At 43.8% G+C, this 26,107-nt stretch overlaps 1 protein-coding gene across 3 annotated transcripts in view; it reads right to left on the reverse strand.

The window, feature by feature from the left end:
• Positions 1–12,687: 12,687 nt before the first annotated feature.
• The window catches only part of LOC132403930 (uncharacterized), a 226,121-nt gene continuing 212,701 nt past the window's right edge, over positions 12,688–26,107 (reverse strand). For all 3 annotated transcript variants that reach the window (XM_059987772.1, XM_059987774.1, XM_059987773.1), the window contains 3 exons: positions 20,450–20,592; positions 15,239–15,361; positions 12,688–13,234 (listed from right to left, as the gene is read on the reverse strand). In XM_059987772.1, the coding sequence (XP_059843755.1) occupies positions 13,159–13,234; positions 15,239–15,361; positions 20,450–20,592 (342 nt within the window). In that variant the 3' untranslated portion in view covers positions 12,688–13,158. The remainder of the gene's footprint in view (positions 13,235–15,238; positions 15,362–20,449; positions 20,593–26,107) is intronic.

Below are 26,107 nucleotides of genomic sequence, written 5' to 3' on the forward strand. Positions count from 1 at the left end.
CCTTTCCCAGAACTATAGAACACTACAGCACAGAAAAAAGGTCATTTGGCCCTTCTAGTCTGTGCTGAAACTTTATTCCGTTAGTCCAGGGGTTGGCAACCCGCGGCTCTTTCATCTCTGTGCTGCGGCCCCCCCGTGGTTTGTTAGTTTTTGAAATGTAATTCGAAATTTGAAGATTATGGTGATCTTGTACAATCTAAATAAAACGTTGTGGGGACCCCATTTCCTGGCACATCTGAACCGGCTCACAATTAGCCACCATTCCGGCTAAGGGAGATAGCCTACGGGGGTTTGTGAGTACGTGTCTTTTGGAGCATCCGCGCCCATGGGGACGGGTTGAGGGAGGCTTTAAAGCAAGGCTGTTTAGTTCGAATAAAGTTATCTTTGACTGCAGTGTCGTTATTTTAGCGCTGCGTGTAGCACACCTCTACAACGTGTTTTTTTATCGCTATTAATATACATCACCACTGCCAATGCCTGACACCCACCAGTGCGCGCTTTCTTTTAATTCTTCGATCCAAGGTAGGCTAACTATGGAGTAACCTTCAACCCAACGTCTTTTTTTTCGGAGTTCAAAATGTTTTTGTTGCATGCAGAAATGTAATTTCGTTTTCTCTGCAGGAGTTCATCAATTTCATAAATGCAACACATTATAGTTTGTTTATACATAGCATAAAGGCAAAAATAAACCGTTGTATGCAGTGTTATTTCATTTTAAATGTCAAATGGGTTTTGTGGCTCCCAGTGTTTTCTGTGGGAAATGGGTCCATATTGGCTCTTTCAGTGGTAAACGTTGCCGACCCCTGCGTTAGTCCCATTGACCTGTAACAAGTCCATAACCCTCCAGACCTCTCCCATCCATGTATCTATGCAATTTATTCTTAAAACTTAAGAGTGAGCCCACATTTACCACATAAGATGGCAGCTCGTTCTTCAGTCCCACTGACTTTTTTGTCAGTCTTGTAGTTTTTTTTTAATATTCTTTGTTTTTTGCCCAATCTTTCTTGTTTTCTATGTGTAGGAGTGGGGAATTTGGGGGTCAGTGTGCCTGTACCGTTTTTGTGCCGGGAGGAGGGATTTAGGGGTTGATGATCGTGTTGCCATTCTTTTCTTTCTCTGTTTCATGGCTACCTAGAGAAGAAGAATTTGATAATAAATGAACTTATAAAACTTAGTTGATGATAGGTGAATCTAGGTGAGAGGGGATAGATAGCGCCTCCCGCCAATCACAGACAAGTTATTTGTACTTGGCCTCTCAAAGTATTGTGCTTGCCTATTCTCCCCATTGTATCCTGGCTCCAGGCTCCCTGTCTCAGTGTATGCATTTCTAAAGTGGTGTCCTTGTCTGCCAATTTCTGTTCAAAAATGCCACCTTTGGCTTCAAGTTAAAAAGTTGCAAGATCACAGGCAAGACTACAAAATCCAGCTGGGCAGCCGCAGCAGGCTTACTGCCAAGCAAGAGAGCCATCTTGCAGCTGCACATTAAACCAAGGCACCTCCGGAATGCATTTCAAAGATCTTACAGTGGTATCCCAGCCAATGTTTACTCAATTAACCACTCAACATCAGGTTGGGGTCAGTTTATTAATGCTGTACCTCACAATGTTGATTGCACTTCAAAAGTTGCTCATTAACTGTAAAGCACTTTATAATGTTTCAAAGTTTGACAGAATGCTCTGCAAATGTTCATTATTACTGGGATAAATTACTTTGTGTAAACCCCTTAGACACCATAAGAATTTTGCAGAGGTCGGATTTGGTGGCCTTGAATTTTAGTGGAAGGTTGAAGGGAAATAAAGATTGTTATTAATGCACAGTTGGGTAAAATCACTATTTGTTTCAGTGAATATATATTAAAGTCTTAGCTCCACGATGTTAGGCAGACTTTTTACGCTCCTCTGAGAAATCCAACACTTCCCTCCTACATAGCCCCACATTTTTCTATCATCCATTTGCCTACCTAAGAATTTCATAAATGCCCCTAACTTATCTGCCTCTACCACCACCCCTGGCAGGATGTTTCACACACCCACCACTTACTGTGCAAAAAAAAACTCATCTGTGACATTATATAGATGACATTATAGATGTCATCTGTGACATCCCTTATACATTTATTTGACTCACCATTCGATCTATGTTTCATATCATCTTGTATACTTTTCCACTGAAATCCTATAAGCGATTTAACATAAAGTATATAAACGATCTAGATTTAAACACTATATAAAAGGCTGAAATCAAAATAAAAAAACACAAGTATTTTAGGCATACACACTCCATGAACAGATGAACTGTCTGCCGTATTCTTCAAAAATAGCGCAAACTGCTCCAGATAGGCGAAACTTAGCTGAGCGTTTGTACAAGGAGGCAGTGACATACTGTGTGATATTGTGAAAGAGCAGGATTGGGACATTTTTTGAGAAGCTATGTGGGACAATGGCTTAGGTGTTACAGGTTTAATCTAGATCTCTGGATCCTAGGGAATGTCAAAACTGCAGTGGAGGAGCCGAGTGCTGTGATCAACAGTCGTGAGACAGCACACCCTGGTGCCATCCCATCACTGCAGGGCACCTCAACCAGGCTAGTTTGAAGAAGTCTCTGATGAACTACCACCAACATACCACTGTGGAACCAATGGATCCAACACACATAATCACTGTTACACCACTGTCAAGCATGCTTACTGTTCCATCCCAAGCCTGCACTTTGGCAGGTCTGAACATGCAATAGACAGTAGGTGCAGGAGTAGGCCATTCAGCCCTTTGAGCCAGCACCACTATTCGATGTGATCATGGCTGATCATCCACAATCAGTAAACCGTTCCTGCCTTCTCCCCATATCCCTTGACTCTGCTATCTTTAAGAGCTCTATCTAACTCTTGAAAGCATCCAGAGAATTGGCCTCCACTACCTTCTGAGGCAGAGCAATCCATAGATCCACAACTCTCTGGGTGAAAAAGTCTTTCCTCAACTCTGTTCTAAATGGCCTACCCCTTATTCTTAAACTGTTGCCTCTGGTTCTGGACTCCCCCAACATTGGGAACATGTTTCCTGCCTCTAGCATGTCCAATCCCTTAATAATCTTATATGTTTCAGTCAGATCCCCTCTCATCCTTCTGAATTCCAGTGTATACAAGCCCAGTCGCTCCAATCTTTCAACATATGACATTCCTGCCATCCTGGGAATTAACCTCATGAACCTATGCTGCACTCCCTCAAAAGCAATAATGTCCTTCCTCAAATATGGAGACCAAAACTGAACACAATACTCCAGGTGTGGTCTCACCAGGGCCCTGTACAACTGCAGAAGGACCTCTTTGCTCCTATACTCAGCTCCCCTTGTTATGAAGGCCAACATGCCATTAGCTTTCTTCACTGCCTGCTGTACTTCACTTCACTGCATCTGTATTTCTACTCCCAGCATATAAACAGAGACTGATAACTGAAGCAACGCACACAAAATGCTGGTAGAACGCAGCAGGCCAGGCAGCATCTATAGGGAGAAGTGCTGTTGACATTTCGGGCCGAGACCCTTCATCAGGACTAACCGAAAAGAAAGATAGTAAGAGATTTGAAAGTAGGAGGGGGAGGGGAGCACCAGAGGGAGATGGAGAACAGGCAGAGAGAAAAAAAGGGGAGGGGGAGAAAAAACTAAATATATCAGGGATGAACTAAGAAGGGGAGGAGGGGCATTAATGGAAGTTAGAGAAGTCAATGTTCATGCCATCAAGTTGGAGGCTACCCAACCGGTATACAAGGTGATAACTGAAGCACCAGTAGTGAGGACCGTGCAGGGAAGTGGTAGAGGACTTTGAATTGGTGAATTGGACCATATTTAGGGATTCATCTTGATGTGAATGAATATGTCGCAGTCATCAACAGCTTCATTGAAACCTGTGTGGATAACTGTGTGCCTTTGAAAACATACCGGAAGTACCCCAAACAGAAGCTGTGAATGTATCAAGAGATTTGCAGCCTGCTGAGGCTAGCAATCCAGTACCATACGAGAAGTCTGGGTGTGACGTAGAAGGCCATCTTGAGAGTGAAAAGACAACTCTGTGTGAGGTTAGAGGCATAATTGGATGCATATCCACTGTGGCAGTGTATGCATGCTACTACTATCTGAAAAGTGAAACCCAACTGCACAATGGGCGGTGATGCTTCAGTCCCCGACAAGCTCAGCAGACTTTAGGTAGCCTATTGAAAGGGAGTGCACTACACCTGTGGAAATCTTCAGTGTATCCTGATGACCCTGTAATTCTTGGAGGCCAACGCTAGAACATCCTTCAACAGAGTGAACTGGAAAGTGTCAGATGGTATACCTGGCAGGGTACTGAAAACGTGCCAATCAACTTGCTGGAGTGTTCAAGGATGTCTTCAACCTCACTGCTGCAGTAGGAGGTTCAAAAGGGCATAAGAAATGGGAGCAGAATTAGGCGTTTTGGCCCATCGAGTCTACTCTGCCATTCCATCATGGCTAATTTATTATCCCTTTCAACCCCATTGTTCTACTTTCTCCCCATAACCTTCAATGTCCTTGCTAATTAAGAACTTATCAATCTTTAAATATGTCCAACGACTCGGCCTCCACAGCCATCTGTGGTAATGAATTGCAAGGATTCACCACCCTCTGGTTAAAGAAATTCCTTTTCAGTTCTGTTCTAAAGGGGCGCCCTTCTATTCTGATGCTGTGCGCCCAGTCCTAAACTACCCTACGTCCACTCTATCTAGGCCTTTCAATATTCAATAAGTTCAATGAGATCTCAGCCCCCCCCACCCCCATTCTTTCAAACACCAGTGAGTACAGACCTAGAGCCATCAAATCCTCATGTGTTTACCCTTTCATTTTTCACCTGTGATCATTTTTGTGAACGTTCTCCAATGCACATCCTTTCTTAGATAAGGGGCCCAAAACTGCTGACAATACTCCAGTGTGGTCTGAGCAATGCCTTATAAACCCTCAGCATTACGTCCTTGCTTTTATATTCTAGTCCTCTTGAAATGAATACTACACTGCATTTGCATTCTTTACTACTGATTCAGTCTGCAAGTTAACCTTTAGGAATCCTGCACGAGATCTTCCAAGTCCCTTTGCACCTCTGATTTCTGAATTTGTTCCCTGTTTAGAAAAAGTCTATAACTTTATTTCTTCTACCAAAGTGCATAAACATAACTTTGCTATACTGTAATCCATCTGCCACTTCTTTGCCCATTCTCCTAATCTAATTCCTTCTGCAGCCTCCCTGTTTCATCAATACTCACCTGCCTCTCCACCAATCTTTGTATTTTCTGCAAATTTGGCCACAAAGCATTTGATGTTTAACATGAAAAGAAGTGGCCCCAACACCGAGCCCTGCAGGACACCAGGGGTCACCCACAGTTAGCCAGAATAGGTGCTATTTATTCCCACCCTCTGCCTCAATTGTACCAGTGCCTAGGAAGAGTGGAATGAGCTGCTGCAACAACTTGGCCTGGTAGCACTCATCCACTATGATGAAGTGCTTTAAGAGGTTGGCCATGACTAGTATAAACTCTTTCCTGAGTAAGGACCTGTAGCCACAACAGATATACAGTGGACACAATCTCACTAACTCTCCACAGGGCTTTGGATAAGCTGGACAACAGTAATCCATACCTCAGACCCCAATTACAGTTTGGTGTTCAACACCATCATTCCCTCAGTACTAACTGGCAAGCTTCAAAACCTGGGCCTTTGTACCTCCCTCTGCAAATGGATTCTTGACAGACCATAGACAGTACAGATGGGTGATAACCTCTCCTTGCTGACAATTAACCTCAAGGATGTGTTCTTAGCACACTGCACTACTCTCTCTACACTCACGACTGTGTGGCTGGGCATAGCTCAGAAGCCAATTATAACTTTGCTGATGATGCCACTGTTACTGTTACTCAGTAGGAATGAAATAGGCTGGTCAAGTGGTGGTTAATTGCCTTAGGTGAATTACCCCTTAGTGTAGGTGCATGATAGTTGATGGGGATGTCAGGGAAAATAAGTTGCTGGGAAATAAATAGGGAATGGGATTGATGAGTAAATAGGCTTAATAGATTTGCCACTGCTGATGACATTGAGTGGGTTGGAGATGGTTATGTTCACATTGGGGCAACTGCCTTGTAGATACATTATGACTGAGCTCTGCTGCTTTCTCCTAACCCCTACTGGGAGACTGCAATGGCCAATCTCTGGCCACTCCACATAGGTGAAATTTATTTGTAAGGTGCCTTTGTAAGATTTAGGGATCTGGGGTTAGCACAGTAATGTAGCATTGAGAGAAAATGTCCAATATTTCCTTATTGGCTGAAGTTTGTGTAAGGGGTAAGTTGGCTCCTGCTCCTATCTGGGACGCAATAATCCTTAACTAAATGTAATCTTCATTTTATCCCAGGACAAAAGCCCACAATAACATGTGGGCGTCGGGGTTCGGAGTTCAATTCCAGCGTCCTCTATAAGAAAGTTTGTACGTTCCTTCCCAGTGTCCAAACACATAGTGGTTAGTAGGTCATTGTAAATTGTCCCAAGGCTGTGATTAACTGGGGGATTGCTGGGCAGAGTGACTCAAAGGCTGGGTGTTTATTTCCTGTTGTACCTCAATAAATAAATATATCAGATATAACACTCTACACCAGGATAATGAATCCACTGTCAAAACCCAGAACTGTTCACTCTATAGGAGCAATCAACCTGGATAATTTGTCCGAAGAAAGTCTGCAGCGTTAAAGTAGTATGTACAAGTTACCATGATTAGACCAATCTGAGGCAGGGCATTCTCTGCATTCAAATTAATTTCATTCTGATAAAGCAATCTCTTATGTTATATTGAGAGATGTGAGTTAGCTTGCTTTTCCTACTGTTGCAATCGCCACTATCTAAGAATAACATCTCCAAACCATTCAATTGCATAAGTTATGCCAAATCCACCACCAACAATGTCCTCAGAGTGGCTATCATCCAGAAATTCAGCTGGGAACAGGGAGCATCTGTAGTGACTGCCTCACCTCCTGACATTCCAAAGTCTTTGCATCGTTTACAAGATACAAGTGAAGAAGTGTGAAGTAGCTTTCACTTGCCTGACAATATCCAACACAAGTCAACATATCTGTTTGGAACTCCATCCGCAGCATCTCAAACACAAGGCTTCTCTAGCACCATGTAGAACAATAGCTTCATTTGCAGGTGAACACCACATCCTGCACATTCTCCTTCAAGTCACCATCCTGGTGTGGAAATGTACTGTCCTTGCTTTACCACTGGATCTGAATTCTGTAACTCCTTCTCCAACAGCACTGTAGAAGTACCTTCACCAGGACTGTAGCAGATCAGTCAGGTTACTGGCCACCAGCTTCTCATGGGTAATACTGGTAAACAGACTGAACATAGAACACTAGAGCACAATGCAGATTCTTTGGCCCAGAATGTTGTGCAAACTTAACCTACTCAAAGATCAATCTAATCCTTCCCTCTTACTTAGCTCTCAATTTTTCCATCATCTATGTGACCAAGAGTTTCTTAAATGCCCCTAATGTATCTGTCTCTAATGTCACCCCTGGCAGGGCAGTTCTACCCACTCACCAGTTTCTGTGTTCTGACATCTTCCCTATACTTTCCACAAATCACCGTAAAATCATGCCCACTTTTATTAGCCATTTCCACCCTAGGAAAATGTCTCTGGCTATCTACCTGATCTATGCCTCATCATCTTGTACACTTCTATCAGTCATCTCTCATCCCCCTTGCCAAAGAGAAAAGCCCAAATTTACTCAACCTTTCCTCATAAGACACGCTCTTTAATCCAGGCAGCATCTTGGTAAATCTCCTCTGTGCCTTCTCTATAGCTTCCACAATGAGGTGACCAGAACTGAACACAAGTGTGGTCTGACCAGGGTTTTATAGAGTTGCAATAATACCTCACAACTCTTGAACTCAATCCCTGACTGATGAAGATCAACACACCATACACCTTCTTATCAACCCTATCAACTTGCACATCAACATTCAGGGATCGATGGATGTGGACCCCAAGATCCTTATGTTCCTCCACAATTCTAAGAATCCTGACATTAATCCAGCATTCTGCTTTCAAATATTGGACAAATGACCACATTGACCATGGTCAAACATTGCCTGGAGATCAAACGCTATTGCTCTCATCCTTTTATTCTCCAGTTGTCCCAAGCTGTCAGGCTGAGAGCGTTCCTGGCTGAGCTCAGCTCAGTAGATGTTTTGAGGCAGCAGCCGTGCTGAGCTTTGTCCCACTTTGTAGACACTGGACATTAAACGTTCTGTGGTGTACGAGTGAATCTGCAGATGCTGCAAATAAATAAAAACACAAAATACTGGTAGAACTCAGCAGGAAGGAGGTAGTGACGACGTTTTGGGCCGAAACCCTTCATCAGGAGTGAAGTAACATGCGATGGTCGAGGGGGGATAAGAAGTGAGGGGAGGGATGAAGTAGAGAACTGGGAAGTGATAGGCTGGAGGGAAATGGGCTAGGTGGAGAATTATGGGAAATAAATGTAGGGCTGGGGGGAGAGATGATAGTGAGGGGGGAAAAAGAGAAAGAGAACCAAACTAAAATAATAGATAGGGATGGGGGTAAGGGTGGGGGGCAGGGGTATCAACGGAGGTCAGTGAGTTGGATGTTCATGCCAGCAGGAAGGAGGCTACCCAGGCGGGAGATAAGGTATTGCTCCATCGACCTGCGTGTGGCCTCATCTTGACAGTAGAGGAGGCCATGGACAGACATGTCGGAGTGGGAGTGGTCTGTGGAATTGAAGTGTGTGGCCACAGGGAGATCCCGCCACTGCTGGAGGACCGAGCGCCGGTGTTCGGCAAAATAGTCTCCCAGTCTGCGGCAGGTCTTCCCAATGTATAAATGGCCACATCGGGAGCACCGGATACAGTATATCACCCCAGCTGACTCGCAGGTGAAGTGGTGCCTCACCTGAAAGGACTGTCTGGGGCCTGGGATGGTGGTGAGGGAAGAAGTGTGGAGGCAGGTGTAGCACTTCCTCCGTTTGCAGGGATGAGTGCCCGGAGGGAGGTCAGTGGGGAGGGATGGGGAGGATGAATGGACAAGGGAGTCACGTAGGGAGCGATCCCTGTGGAAAGCAGAGAGCGGGTGGGGGGGGGGGAGATGTGGCTGGTGGTGGGATCCCGTAGGAGGTGGAGGAAGTTACGGAGGATTATACGTTGGATCTGTAGGCTGGTGGGGTGATAGGTGAGGACCAGGGAGACTCTATCCCTGGTGGGCTGGCGGGGGGATGGGGAGAGGGCAGAGGTGCGTGAAATACGGGAGACGCGATGGAGGGCAGAGTTGATGGTGGAAGCCCCTTTCTTTAAAAAAGGAAGACATCTCCTTTGTCCGAGAATGAAGGGCCTCATCCTGAGAGCAGATGCGGCGGACGCAGAGGAATTGAGAGAAAGGGATAGCATTTTTGCAGGAGACAGGGTGGGAGGAGGAATAGTCTAGGTAGCTGTGGGAGTGGAAACCCAGGAAAGGAAACCTGGGGTATTCTTCTACAGCCCTGGGCTTGGCCTGAGCCATCAGCCCTACAAAGTGGGAGTGTGACGGTGGGATCCACATGAGCAAAGGCAAAGGCTTTGTTTTGTCCCTTCAGTGGAGCGAACTGTTGCTCAAGCATAACAGAACATTGATGGCAATACTCATAAACTCAAAAGATTCTGCAGATGCTGAGAACCTACACAACACAAACAAAATGCTGGAGGAACTCAGCAAGTCAGGCAGCAGCTATAGAGAGGAATAAACAGGACCAAGACCTTTCATCAGAAATGAAAATGGAGAGAGAAGAAAATGCTTTAACATTTCAGGTTCAAGGTACGACAAATGCCTCACCAGCAGATCTCCATATTTAGATTTCAATCTAGGTATTCAGCATCACACACAAAATGCTGGTTGAAGAGCCCATCCTGTGATGTACTGCAAAATATCTTCTGGCTCATTCAGGCACAAATTTAGAGTAGGTACAGCAGTGCTGAGACCAAGGGTGGTGATGGTACTAAGAGCTCAGTACTATCTACAGGTATTAGTGAGGCCCAGACATTCAAATGCAGCCGCCTCCTTCTTCTGTGTTTGACCACTGAACTGGTGGACATCCCCTATGGGGCATCAGTCAAGTGACAATCCAAAGGCATTGGTAAGCTTGAGGAGTCGAACAGATCACAGGCTTCACCAAATTTCCTTGCATTGAATGGGGAAATGCTTCCGGTGCCTTCCCAATGCAATACTACAGGGAAGCAGGTGGAATTGGCTATGGAAAGAACAAGTAGGTTTATTTTTGTGTTTGATTTAATCAATTGTTTTTAAATATATTTAACTTTATAATTGCTTGTGTTTTTGGTGTTTTAGTATTTTTCTAAATGTTTAAAATAGTTTTTAAAAATACAGTTGTGGGATTTGTCATATCAGTGTCCAAGCATGTTTGAATGGTTATGATGTCAGGCTTGACATCAGAGCCTCATTAGCTGGCAAGGTATCTCCCTAAAGTAGGCCTGTCCAATCAGCAGGGAGCTATCCTCTGGCAGGAGGATCCCCAGGGTCACTGACAGAATAAGCATCCCCTGTGGGCTGTTTACTGTTGAGCTCTGGTAAGTTAGATCATTCCCTCTGAATGTGCACTGTAATGGGGCAGGAGATGTACGCTCCTTTCAGATGAGATGTTAAACTAAGGCCCATCTTGGCATCCCATATGGATTTAAAATATCCCTTGCTTCTTGTGCAGATTGGCCCAATGTCCTGGCTGGTGATTATTGCTCAGCTGAAGTCATAACATTACCTGATCTTTCTCATTACTATTTGTGGAATCTTCCTGTGTAAACATTGGCTGCTGCATTTCCCATATTACAGTTGTGACTCCATGTGGCAGGAACACTTTGAACATCTACTTCGACAGTGTTATCGTGACCCCAGGAAGTTATTTTTTTGTGCTCTATTCTCGATAACATTGCTTGACTTATACAGAATGTGTAATGGTGATAAGTTCCCTAGGGTGATCACCCAAGGGTGATAAGATCCTTTGATCTTGTTCCCCAGATCAAGAGGAACAAGTGTGGTTGACAATATTGAAATCTGCAGAGATGGAGTGGGATGGAATCATTGAATCACGTCCTCCTCTTCTCAGGTGGTTCCCGGGATCTTGCTTCCACTCTGGTGCTGTGGGTTCTGAGGTGACTGATAATGCTGAGATGGGAACTGCAGACTCACCCATCAATGGGCTAGGAGATACCTGAGGGGCAGCAGGCAGGTAGTTTGAGAGGCACTGCTTACTCCTGGCTTCTGTGCTCTCCATTCTTGGTCTTGAGGTCCTCCATCCCATCCGCAATGCTGCATAAATACATAGATTGGTCACAGGCCAGAGGTTACAAGGGTTTGGGAGGGGAATGTTGCGTTTCTTCAAGGAGGCTTTGAGCATATAAAGCCAGAGTTGTACAGGTCAAAAATCAGATCCTTAGCCCATTACTTCCACATTTCTAACCTCTCACCTATGCCTTCCTGTTTTAGGAACTTTGTGTCCTTCCATTAGGTCTCTTCTTAACCTCCTTCACTCTAGGGAACAGAACCCAGCCTATCCAATCCTCCTCATAATTGAAATCATCTGCTCCAGGCAGCAAACTGCTGAATCTCCTTTGCACCCTCTCCACTGCACACACATCCTTCCTGTAGTGTGGGGACCAGAACTGCACACTGCATTGCACCTGAGGCACAATCAATATTTTATAAAGTTGTAACGTGACATCCCTTATATCCTGTGCCGCAACCAATTAATGCTGACATCCCATTTGTCTTTTTCATGAACCAACCACTTTTAGGGATCTATGGATTTGTACCACAAGGTCCTCAGTTCATCAACACTTCACTATTTACTGTATACGTCCTTCCCATAAATGACCTTCCAAAACAAGTCACTTGCCACTTGGTCAGGATTAAATTTCTTCTACCTTTACTCCTCCCCACTTTCCAGCTGATCAATATCCTGGTGTAGCCTAAGACAATCTCCGCTGTAGCTGGTCAAGGGTAAGCAGGATATCGGCCTTGGAGAGGACACTGATGTCCACTCATCCTTCACTTTTACGTCAGCACTAGTTGTACTTTAAGGTATCTGCTGTAGGAATCCTGGTCTGACAAGCATCACTGCTGTCTGCCAGATGAGTAGTTTCATACTCATCTTAGATCCTGAAGTTTGTACATGTCTTGAGGCTCATGAGTCAGGATTTTATGTCGACAGTTTTAGTGAGAAGGATACCTGACCAGTGAAGCCTGGGGCTGTGTCTCTGAGGCACTGATGTATTCTCAAATGTTATGGATATTGGTGAATGAGTAGATGTCTCCCTTCAAAACAGGCAGCAATAAAGGCTAACGCTTATCTCTTATCTTCCATCATTCCATTGCTTCCTCTGGTGTTTCACATTTCGCACACTGTTCTGATCTGGAAAACACAAAAGCCTATTTCCACACAGCACAAAAGGATAAAGAAATCCTTGTTGGAGGTTTTGTTTGAGGGATAAGTAATGATCACGAAACCAGAAGCATTCCCTTACTCCTTGTGGAACCAGTGCCAGGGATTCTTTTGTGACCAGCTGAGAGTGTAGTTCAGGCACTAGAGATTTGACTCTAATTATACAGAATAAAATAGAATACACAGGCAGAAAAACTGCACTATAACTGTATGAGATTGGAAATGAATGGTTTGTACCAAGCACAATTAAATGTTTGATCTGAAGGGGAAAATATCTGCATTAAATTAAAGCCAGGAGTACTAGCAGTGCTATCTTTTATGGCTATCCTTCTGTAAAATATCTTCAGTAACAGATCTTGGCTGTATGAATTTTAGGCAAATCCTCTTGAGTGTGTTCCTTGTAGAAAACCAGTTACAGCTGACACAGTTCCTGGGCTTTGAGTGTGGGAAAAACAAGCCAGGAGCTAGTGGAAAACTACAAGATTAAGCAGTGAATAGGGAGCCCCTTCCGTACCACTACATTTGGTCTGAACAAACACAGTAATTTTTATCAAGAGGTACTGCAGAAATTGGTGACAAAGGCTAGGTGTGAGCAATAACCGGAATTACTGCTCAGGCTGGAGGTGTAGCCTTCCACTGCACGGTTCCAGAGTCCAGATACCATTCAGTACAGCATGCTACTGCAACAGCCACTTCGCCGAGACAAACTAAATGCGATGAAGTTCTGGATTGTTGCAGCCCTGGAAAAGAAAAGAAGGATTGATTCTTATTCTGACACAGTCTAGGTTATTTTTACCTTCCTCCCCTTGACCTGATGACTGGTAGAGGGTGCAATTGTTGCTGGGAGCTACGCTGTAGGCAGCTGTCCACTGCTGAGTGTACCTTTGGCAATGGATCAGGATGTGGGATCGGTTGGGAAACTTCCTACATCTGAGCTCCCAGAAGGAAACGTCGTCACCTTTCTCAGATGGCACTCTGACCTGTTGGAACTGCCACAGCTGTTCACTCGGAGCTGGTTGCGAGTTAAGCACCACACCAGCATGATTTGTGTTTAGTGGATAAATTAGTAAATCTTCATGAGGTTCTCTCAGGAGCCTTGTGATAGTGAAATGAGAGATGGATGGATGCACAGCCAGGACTCTTTAGGTCTTCCCCACAGGGCGTGAGGGAGTATTTCTCTGTGGGTACAGTTCAAAATAGCAGAAAGATAAAACCATAAGGAAGGCTGAAGCCACTCGATTATTGAAAAGAGTATAAATCCATGGAGATAGTTCTGCACAGATCAACTTGGGATGGGAAACTATTGTTATGAGAATGGTTTGAGATACTGGGATTACTGGTAGTTGACCAGGAAACCTCTGGAAATTTGATAACTTTAAATTTGTTTTTTTAATACAAGAAAGTTTTAACTGGGTTCCTTGGAAAAGAATATAGCACTAATATAGGGTTTGAGTCACCCTATGAATTAGACCTTAGAACATAGAACACTACAAGCCATTTGGCCCACGATGTTGTGCTGACCTTCTAACCTACTCTATGATCAATCTAACCTTTCCCTCCTACACAACCTTCCATTTATCCATCATACATGTGCCTACCTAAGAGTTTCTTAAATCACCCTTGTACATCTGCCTCTACCACCAACACACTACCAGTGTAAAAACTTAACTCTGACACCCTCTCCTATACTTTCCTCCAATCACCTTAAAGTTAGACCACTTTGTATTAGCCATTTCTACCCTAGGAAATCCACTCGATTTATGTTTTGTCATCTTGTACACCTTTATCGTCACCCCTCATCTTTTTTCTCTCCAAAGAGAAAGGCCTCACTCACTCAACTTCTCCTTATAAGACATGCTCTCTTGTCCAGGCAGCATCCTGGTAAGTCTCCTCTGCACCCTCTTTAAAGCTTCCACATCCTTCCTGTAGAGGTGACCAGAACTGAACACAATGTTTCAAGTGTGGTCTACCCAGGATATTATAGATTAGCAACATTACCTCATGACTCTTGAACTCACCCTTCCCCCCCCCCACCTGACTAAGGCCAAATATGATCATATACCTGATTAACAACCCTATCAACTTGCACAGCAACTTTGAGTAAAAAAGGATGTGGACCTCTTGATCACTTTGTTCCCCTGCACTGCTAAGAATCCTGGCTACTAACCCCATGCTCTACCTTCCAAAGTGATTAGAAGGGTTTAAAATACTGAGATTACTTGTAGTTGACCAAGAAACCTCAGGAAGTTTGATAACATAGTGTTTTATATATATATATACACACACACACACACACACACACACACACACACACACACAGTATATAGGAAAGTTTTAACTGGATTCCTTAGAAAAGAATATAATCCTCATGTAGGGTTTGATTCATCCTGTGGGCTTCTTCAAAGAAAGCTGTTAAAGTCACTTGTGTGTGATTTGCACATAAGAAATGGGTGATAATGGATCCATTTTCTATTAGCATCAAGGATCGTTGGAGCAACATGAAATGGAGATTGTTCCAACTATGCATGTGTTATGGCAAACATGGGCAGATGGCTATGGGAAGTTGGGTCAGTATTGGATTGTGTTCACAAAGCCAGCATTGTCACTGTGTCTATCTACATCAGGCTGCATCCCCAACCATCCATATTGGCAGCAGTTGCAAGAGCTGCGCTGAGGTAGAGCAGGAATAGATAGACAACCTTTCCTATCTGGCTCAGTGCTCAGGGACATTGGATCTTCCTCACCTGTCAGAAGTTGGAAAGATGCATGTGCCTGGCAGAATAGAGGCTTCAGATTTGGGTCTCTCCAGTTGACTAATCCAGATCCCGTTGTCCAATTCGGTACCTGATTGATTGTAATGAAACGAACTGGGGAAAGCAGAAAAGCATTTTAATTGTTTGATCCAATTCAGCAAGAGCCTAAAAGATTTATGTTGCTACAATAAATTCATTCTCCCTTAAGGTCAATTGAATATGATGTCATCCTACATCAAAGTTCGAAAGGTTCAATGTAAATTTATTATGAAAGTACATGTATGTCACCATATGAAACGCCAAGATTCATTTTGTGGACGTACTCAATAAATCCAATACCATAGAATCAATAAAAATCTGCACCACCTGGGCGTACAACCAGTATGCAAAAGACAACAAACTGTGCAAATATAAAAGAAGAAGAATGAGCAATAAATATTGAGAGCATGAGATGAAGAGTCCTTGAAAGAGAGTCCATAGGTTGTGGGAAAATTTCAGTGATGAGGCAATTGAAGTTCAGTGATTAATGAAGCTACATTAGATGATAGTACCAGAAGAATGGGTACCATCAATAGCAGCAGCAGCACAATAAGCTCATCCACACACACAATGCTGGAGGAACTCACTAGCCCAGGCAGCATCTATGGAAGGTGAACCCTGCAGAAAGTGGGGCGGAGGGACAGAATTGCTCAGTGCTTAACTTCATGATACAAACTGTGATAGGAGTCATTGTCCCACCTTTTGCTCTACTCACTCCATTCCTCAGAGTAGGGCCTCAGTATATCTGATCCAGTCTGTTGTCAGACTCGATGCCATTGAGTGACATGTGTTCTAACCATATATTGTACATGAGTCATCTTCAAGACGGTGTATTTCCACGTCTGTAACATCACCCAACTGCCTCAGACATCTGCCCTAAATTGCACAGTCCTATTTGATAGCATTCATTTGATGCCTGTGGGAATATTTTCTATGCTAAGGGCAGTTTAAAATGCCAGTTGCTGTTAAAGTAGACAGCAGCAGCAGAGAGAGCACCAGGTGAAATGGTGAGTCAGATAATCAGATGTAGGGAGTTGGAAGGAGCTTGAAGAGAGGCAATGGGTCATTGCATATGTTCAGCAGTGAGTGACCCACATCTACTATTGATTACTGAAGAAAGGCTGTGTTTACCCAGTGAAGTTAGTAGAGCATTACATCACAGTACATTGGCTCATGCTGTTGTGCCAAATTTATAACCTTCTTTACGATCAATGCAACCTTTCTCCCCTACATAGCTCTTCATTGTCCATCATTCATGTGCCTATCCAAGCGTTTCTTAAATGCCCCTAATGTATCTGCCTCTACCACCACCCCGGCAGAGTGTTCTATGCACCCACCATTCTCTGAAAGATCTTAGCTCTAACATTCCCCCTGTGGTAGTAGTAACAGCAGTGTGATCACTCAAGCCGAGTATGATGTTCTCCCAAGGGGTTGTCTATTGGTGAGTCCTCGGAGACCATGTTCACTGTGTGGGCGAGAGTGAGTGATGGCTATGGTTAGTGGTTGTGTCTTTCACCTTCTCAGTCTCTCCTTTTGCAGCTGCCACTTGTTCTCTGCAGCTGAGCTGGGGGGTCGCTTTCATGTAGCGCTGCTCCCTCTTGAACATATTTCCTCTGGTTGTATCTATTGAGTGGAATGTCTTCCCAGTTTTTACATATAATGTTGAATTTCTTCAGATTTATTTTTGATGTTACCTTTGAGGTGTTTCCTTTGCTCGTTAATGGCTCACTGACCTTCCTTCAACTGAGAGTAAAGGATCTGTTCCAAGCAACTTGAGTTAGGCATCTGGGTGACGTGACCTAACCATCAGAGTTGGTCCTGACGAAGGGTCTCGGCCCGAAATGTCAACAGTGCTTCTTCCTATAGATGCTGCCTGGCTTGCTGTGTTCCACCAGCATTTTGTGTGTGTTGCATCAGAGTTGGTGTTGCTTTACTGGGGTAGAGATGCTGCTCATTTAGCCCTCCTCTGGTACACTGGTCTTGGTGTGTCTGTCCTTCCAGATGATCCTCAAAATTTTTGGTGGTATTGTTCCAGGGCTTTCAAGTGCCTACTGTCAGTGGTCCATGATTCAACTCCATATAGGGAGGATGGCTGCTGCATAAACCTCAAGTTTTGTTTGAAACTGTAGGTTGCGGTCTTCAAACACTCTTCTTTAATCTTACGTAGGCTCCACTGGCACTACTCAGGTAGTGGTGGATCTCCGAGTCGATGTCAGCTTTTGAGGAGAGTGTCCTCAAAGAAGGTGGACCAACACTCCTGGACCACATACACAACTCCTGAAGCTCAACTTCCCTCAAGAGGAGAGACAATGCAGATTGTGGCAATTGCAGAGGCATCTCCCTCCTGTCAACAATAGGCCAAATGCTTGCATTCATCCTTATCAACTGACTTCTTACTCGATCTGAATTGCAGACAAGATCTTCACAGCACAATTACAGGAAAAATGCCATGAACAAAGGCAACTTGGCTGATATAGATTTGTAACAGTAGATTGCCAAGCTCCCTGGTGTATACTATCAAGATACAACTGCCCTGACATGTACTTACGAATACTGAGGATGGGATATCAGTCAGAATACTCAGTGCAGTGGCTCTGAATCAGAATCCTTCACTGTCAACACAGGAGTCAAACTGGTCTGCATCATTGCACACACCCTATTTGCCATCTTTATTGCTGTCATCCTTCACCTCAGTGGTCAGGACCTGCCACAGGGAATCCCAGTCTTGTATTGAATGGTCAACAAGCTTCTCAACCTCAACTGGCTCAAGATCAAGAACAAGGTCAGCACTATCACTATCGTGGAGCTTCAGTATACCAATGACAATGCCATTATGGCACATCAGGCCCTGGGTCTTGTCCTGATTATAAAAGGCATGTCCTATACTGACCTCTGCCCAGTCAGCCATTTATCCAACCCTCCATGAAAATGTAAACTTATATGACAACCCCCCTATACTTTCCTCCAATTAACTTAAAATCATCCTCATTTGTCTTAGCCATTTCTGCCCTGGGAAAATCTCTCCGGCTATCCACTCTATTTATGTCTCTCATCATCTTGTACACCTCTTTCAAATCACCTCTCATCCTCCTTTGCTCCAAAGAGAAAGCCCTGGCTTGCTTCACCTATCCTCATAAGATTCACTAGACAGGATACATGTTTTTGAGCTGGCTAAATCCTTTGTGACAATTTCCTGAAAAATGACAGGGTCTTTGTGATGTAACGGGTCAGACAGCAGGGTAGGTAGTAGTAAGGGCTGGGTGCAGTAACAGAACAATGTCACCCACAAAGACAGTTACTCACAAACCTCTCACGGTGGACTGAGCCAGGACCCCATCTAGTGCATGTAAGAATAATTATAAACACCCAAACCTACACCTGGAACTTTTTAAAAAGGCATTAAAAATTTGAATTGAATTTTATATTTTTAAGTAGCTGTCACAGCTATTTCTCTTGACTGAAGTTACAGAGGAAGTGTTGCCTTCTCCCTGAAGACTTCAAAGTCAGGACAGGAAAAGCTGATGGCTTTACTTCAAGGCAGAGCATTTCCCTGATCACGTCATTGAAATGGTTTGATTCCCTGTAAAACCCAGGCCAATATATACTAGGTAAGGCTGAATTTGGAGTATTGTGTACAGTTCTGGTCACTGAATTATAGGAAAGATGTCAACAAAATAGAGAGAGTACAGAGAAGATTTACTAGAATTTTACCTGGGTTTCGGCACCTAAGTTACAGAGAAAGGTTGAACAAGTTAGGTCTTTATTCTTTGGACCATAGAAGGTTGAGGGGGGACTTGATAGAGGTATTTAAAATTATGAGGGGGATAGATAGAGTTGATGTGGATAGGCTTTTTTCCATTGAGAGTAGGGGAGATTCAAACAAGAGGACATGAGTTGAGATTTAGGGGGCAAGAGTTTAGGGGTAACATGAGGGAGAATTTCTTTACTCAGAGAGTGGTAGCTGTGTGGAATGGGCTTCCAGTAGAAGTGGTAGAGGCAGGTTCGATATTGTCATTTAAAGTAAAATTGGATAGGTATTTGGACAGGAAAGGAATGGAGGGTTATGGGCTGAGTGTGGGTAGGTGGGACTAGGTGAGAGTAAGTGTTCGGCATGGACTAGAAGGGCCGAGATGGCCTGTTTCCATGATGTAATTGTTATATGGTTATGGTTATAGGTGATACAGTTCCCAAGGTTGTTTGGCAACATAGGGAATGGCATGTGTATGCACCTAACCTTTGAAAAGGTGGTTTACAAATGCACTGAGTCAAATGAAAGCAGTTATGCTAAACTTTTTGAAAATTGAAACTTAACCAGTAGTTTATTATTCACTCACTGACGTAGGCATAACTAGAAAGGTCAGTGTTACCCTCATTCACTGTTTCCGAGGATGCACTGGAGAGTCACTGTGGTGAAGTTTCACCAGCCGTGCTGTTGGGCAGACAGCTCCAGGTCTTGAACCCACTGAAGATGAAAAGATTCAGCAGATGCTGGAAATCCAGAGTAACGTCAACTGCTTATTCCCCTTCATAGATCCTGTCTGACCTGCTTTGTTCCTCCAGCATTTTGTCCTTGCTGCCTCTCTACACTGATGTCTTCAGCCCACATCGTCCGTCTCTCTCTATCATCCTTATTTAAGTGCCTGTCTAAATGCTCTGCCTTCTTCCCACAGTCCAAAGATGTACTGCTTAGTGGGCTAATGGTAATTTGTCCTGTGATCAGGTTAATGTTAAATAGATAGGTTGCTGGGCAGTGCAGCTCTTGGACTGGAAGGGCCTGTTCTATGCTGAATCTCTAAATTTAAAAAAATCTCTGGATCACCATGTCAGTGACCATCACGGGATCTCCGGGGTCACTGCGTCAATAACCCTGACACGTCACTGGATCACCATGTCAGTGACCATCACGGGATCTCCGGGTCACTGCGTCAATAACCCTGACACGTCACTGGATCACCATGTCAGTGGCCCGTGACATGTCACTGGTCTCCAGGAAAACCTAACACAACATCAGGAAATACATTTCCTACTTTAACTCTGAAGACCTTTGCACAGTTCCTTTGTCATGAATACTTTCGGCAAATGGATACCATTAACTTAAATGCTTCAGGAACTTATAACTAAGTAATGAACATAAAGCCAAATGATGGCTGATCAAATACATACCTGAACCTGAAGTCATGGAGCAGCTGGTGGCCTGTTAAATAGTCCTCATAAGTTTTGGCTAATTGTTTCTTCAGATCTTTAACAGTGGTACTGTATCCGTTAAAAATGTGGTCAGCAAACAGCAGCTTCCCTCCAATATACATCTGTTGGCAACAAGTCAGTCAATATTTACTCATTCCACGCCTGTGACTGTCAGCTTTGAACATCCCTTACCGTCAGCTGAATGAAATGACTGCTCAGTGTTGCTTACAAATTTCTCCACAGTTGCAAGTCAGAAATCAGGGGAGAAAAACGAGTATATACTTGATTACTTTATTGTGTTTGGTCGTTCAAATCTCTAAGATGTGTTGGCTCTGATCTGTTGGCTTTTAATTTGGGAATCACACAGGATTTCCTTCTGTTTTAAAGGTGAGGGGCGGAAGCTGTTACTTAATGTAATGGTCAGGTAACCAGGATAAACATTTATACATAAATAGAAATGTTGTTTTAGACTGGGCAGCTCAAGAAACTGGCACAACAGTTCTTGATCCATACCCACAAGAATTTGCATAAATACATTAATGCCCCATAAGAATATTTTTATATTTGCATATTATTTCTTAAATCCTAGCATTGATACACTTAGTGACAGAATCCACAGCTCTCTGGGGAAAAAGAGTTCTAAGGTTACCCCTTGATTCAGTAGTTGCCCCTTACTTTGAGAGCACAACTCCTGGTTCTAGATTCCCACACTGGGGAAGAACACATTTCAATTGCCGTTCTTCCAAATCTCAGACCGTATCAGCAAACTCTGGGTGACTCCAGTAGTGTAGAAGTACACCCCTATAGAACAGAGCTGAGGAAGAGTTTCTTTAGCCAGATGGTGGTGAATCCGTGGAATTCATTACCACAGATGGAGACCAAGTCAATGGATACATTTAAAGTGGAGGTTGATAGGTTAATGATTAGTAAGGACATTAAAGGTTACGGGGAGAATGGGGTTGAGAGAGATAATAAATCGGTAAGATGGAATGACAGAGCAGACTTAATGGACTGAATGGCCTCATTCTCATATCTTATGGTCTTATGATGGTGGTTAGCGTAACACCATTACAATGCCAGCTATAAGATCGGAGTTCAATTCCCTGCACTGTCTGTAGGGACCTTGTACGTTCTCTCTGTGACCTTGTGGGTTTCCTCTGGGGGCTCTGGTTTCCTCCATCCCAAAGACGTGTGGATTAGGCTTCGTGGGCTGAGGACATGTGACATTGGCACCAAAAGTGTGGCAACAGATATGGCCCCCTTATCCAAGAAAACATAGAGAGGAGGTCCAGAGGAGGCTTACAAGTGTGATCCCAGGAATGAGGGGTTTATCTTATGAGAAGTGTTTAATGCTTCTGTGCCCATACTTGTTGGAGTGTAGAAGAATGAGGGGAGATCCCATTGAAACTTATTGAATATTGAAAGGCCTAGATAGGGGAGATGTAGAGAGGATGTTTCCTATGGTGGGAGGGTCTAGGACCAGACGGCATAGTCTCAGAATACAAGGATATCCTTTTAGAACAAAGATGATGGAATTCCTTCGGCCAGCAGGTGGTGAATCTGTAGAATTCATTGCACAGATGGCTGTGGAGTCCAAGTCATTGGAATATATTTACAGCGGAGGGTAATAGGTTCTTGATTAGTGAGGGTGTCAAAGGTTATGGGGGGGAGATGGGGCTGAGGGGTATAGTGAACCAGCCGTGATGAAATGGAGCAGACTCAATGGGCTGAATACTTAACTCTGCTCCTGTGTGTTATGGTCTTCTGACTCCACATTCCTGTCTACCGAGGGTGACCTTTCACCTTCTTACCAAGAACTTATCTCTTTCTGTCTTAAAAAATATTCAAAGACTCTGCTTTCAACACCTTTTAACAAATTGAACTTTAAAAACATGTGACATTCTATGAGAAAAAGAACTGCTTCATCTCTCTTTAATGGTTGAACTCTTATTTTTAAACAGTGAATCCTCATTCAGGATATCTCCACAAGAGGAAATATACTCTCCACACCCACCCTGTCAACATGTGCCAGGATCTTGTACTGTATGCTTCTGCCAAATTCACACTTACACTTCTTATCGCCTGTGCATGTAGGCCGAGCCTCTCCAGCCTTCCCGCACAGTGCAGTGACAGTGTGAGTACAGCTGCTTTCCCACACCCAGGTTCAATCCTGACCTCTGTTCCTGTCTCTATGGGTTTCCACCTGACCCCCATTTACTCCCACATCACAAAGGCGTGCAGGTGGTAGGTGTAATTGTGCAGGTAAGTGATAGAATCTGGCAGAGCAGATGGGAATGTAGGTAGGATCATGGGGCATTAGTGCAAATGATATATTTTGATGGGCATGGACAGAGGGCTGAGGGGCCTGTTCTCATGACGCTAGTCTCACCTAATGTCAGTGGAAAAAAGCCTGTTTGTATGTACCCTATCTATACTCCTCACAATTTTGTATACCTCGATCAAATCTCCTCTCATTCTGATATGCTACAGAGAACAAAGTCTGAACCTAATCAACTGTATCCTATAACTCGGGTCCTCATGTCTTGGCAACAGATTTGTAAATTTCCTCTGTATTCTTTCACTCTCAGTGATATTGTTCCTGTAGGTAGGTGACTAGAACTGTACACAGTACTCTAAATTAGGCCCCATCAACTTCAGGGACATCAGATGGCAATGTATATTACCACAGGTCAGATTAGAAATGCAATGTTAGATCCCTACATAAGTGTTTCTGATGCCTCACAGAAGGGCAGTGGTTTACAACAGGCTCTGCTGTTTGTCTCTGCCATGCACTGCAGCAGTATGTTTGAACCATTCTACACGTGGATATGATGTGATACCAGTTTCCAGCCTCACAGCCATAGAGTCACAGAAAAATACAGCACAGGAACAGCCCCTTCAGCCCATCTAGTCAATACTAAACTATTAAAACTGCCTATACTCATCGACCTGCACCTGGACCATAGCCCTCCATGCCCCTACCATCCATGTACCTATACAAACTTCCCTTAAAAACATTGAAATTAAACTTGTGCTGGCAGCTTATTCCACACTCTTACAATCCTCTGAGTGAAGAAGTTTCCCCTCATGTTCCCCTTTAACTTTTCACCTTTCACCCTTAACCCATGACTCCTAGTTGTAGTCCCACCCAATCTCAGTGGAAAAGCATGCTTGCATTTACTCTAATCTATACCCCTCATAATTTTGTATACCAATATTAATTTCCCCTCAATCTTCTATGTTCCAAGAAATAGAATCCTAACCTATTAACCTTAATCCTAACCCTATAACTCAAGTCGTCCAGACTCAGCAATATCCTCGTGACTTTTCTCTGTATTCTTTCAACCTTATTTACCTCTTTTCTGTAGGTAGGTGACCAAAGCTGTACACAATACTCCAACATCTTCTGCAACTTCAACGTAACATCCCATCTCCTGTACTCAGTACTTTGACTGATGAAGGCCAATGTGCCAAAAGGCGTCCTTTATGACTCACTTCAATCAACCTCTTCAAATGAATGATGGACCTGTATTCTTAGATCACTTTGTTCAACTGCTCTCCTCAGTGCCCTATCGTTCACTGTGTAAGGCCTACCCTGGTTAGTCCTACCGAAGTGCAACACCTCACATTTGTCTGCTCCTCGCCTCCCAGCAGTGAATAGATTAGTTGAAAGGTTTATCCAGACTGTGAAGTAGTGCATTAATGTGATGGATATGGAGGGCATTTCTCTACAGCACAAGGGCAACTTCCTTTTTTGTATATCTGTTCATGCAAAGACAAATCAAACACCTGCAATGCTGTTCATGAACAAGAATCTGAGATTTCACATAGACCTCCTGAAACCAGACCTCCAGAGAGAAGTACAGAATAGACAGTTCAGCCGGTTGCCAAGTGAAGCAACAAGGAGCTTTGAGATTGCACAGGAAGTCCTAGAGCATGACTACCAAGAAGACAAGTGGACACCCGGTAGGATAGCTACAAGAACTGGACCGCTGATGTACAGAGTGGATGTTGGAGATCAGACACGGAGATGTCAGGTGGACCAGATACTGGATGCTCAACTGAAGACCACACCTGAGTCGATTGCATCCAACAAGACGGACACATTACAGTCACCAGACTTACCTCTCAGTGATGGTCATGTCACCGACAGCATTGTGACACCGGAAACCAAGAACATTATTGTTGACAAGGCACCTCCCAAACCTGACACCACTCTAAAGGTCCAGAGGTGGTGTCCTGAAAGAAACAGAGTGCTCCCCAAAGAAACTGGACCCTTAGAACTGTGAAGTTATTTATAGATTGTTATTTGAATTTGGTTTTGTGAAAGGGAAATTGAATGTTTTGTGCATAGACAGTTTTATGTTGCATTAATCTGGTGGGGGGGGGGGAGTGTAATGTGTGGATCTATTTCTTTTAGAGCAATGACTTCTCCCCCTTAGTGGCTACGTATTGATCTGTTGTCTGCGCATGAGCATTGTCCTCTTCCTCTCGCTGCAATGTGACTACACCAGTTAAAGCCTTCTCCCGTGTGCATGTTTTTGCTTAACCAATATGTAGCTGTGCACAGACACAACAATATACAACACAGAACGTTAGTCCCACCATGCTCACCTTTCGATTCCAGCTCTTCTATGTAGACTTAACAACATCTTTCCACACAACCACTCCACCATCTGCTTTGATGGTCTATTTCCCATCCTCCTGCAACTCAAGTTTAAACTTTCCCCCACCCCTGCTATCAAACCTTCCTACAAGAACATTAGTCTCTCTCCATTTCGGGTGCAAACCATCCTTTCTGTGCAGGTTCCAACTTCCCTGGAAGCCCAGTGATCCAAACACCTGAGACGCTGTTTCCTGCACTATTGCCTTAGCCACATGTTAAACTGTATTATCTTCCTATTTCCAGCCTCTCATCCACATGGTACATGTAGCAAATTCAGAGATCACAACCCTGGAGGTCCTATCCTTTAACTTAGCACCTAACTCCCTGAACTCACTTTGCAGAACCATGTCACCCTTCCTACCCATGCCATTGGTATCGAAGTGGACCATGAGCCCAGACTGTTCAGCCTCTCACTTTAAGAATACTTTGAACTAGATCTGAGATGTCCTGACCCCGACAGCCAGGATACAACATACCATCCGTGAATTTTGTTCATGAGTACCCAAGTACAGCTTCACTGAACTGCTGTGCAGTACTACTGACCATAATCTGATACGTGTAGCAGGAAGAGGCCAGTTAGCCCCTCAGACCTGCTCCACCATTCAATAAAATCATTTCTGATCTAATACTAGCCTCGGCTCTACATTCTTGTCAGCCTGGGTAGCGTTTCAGCCTGGTTTTTCAACGCTTGAGGAACCATGACCTTAAAAAATATTCAAAGATTCTGTTCCCACTTCCCTTTGAGAAAGTGAATTCCAAAGATTCACAACTCCGCCTTTTAAAGGTACTGAGTTATTTATGCTAACTTTGCTTTGAGAGAGTGAAAGGGTTACATTAAGAAACTAACCATATTGTACAGTATGAATGGATCAGGCCAGTTCAACTCTCTGGATCTCTGCTGTTTGCTGACCTTAGCAGAACATCGGATTTTTATTGCGGTTCTCTGTGTTAACTGCACATACATACACAGT

This window comes from Hypanus sabinus, chromosome 13, assembly GCF_030144855.1.
Source record: "Hypanus sabinus isolate sHypSab1 chromosome 13, sHypSab1.hap1, whole genome shotgun sequence".
In the NCBI taxonomy this organism is placed as follows: Eukaryota; Metazoa; Chordata; class Chondrichthyes; order Myliobatiformes; family Dasyatidae; genus Hypanus; species Hypanus sabinus.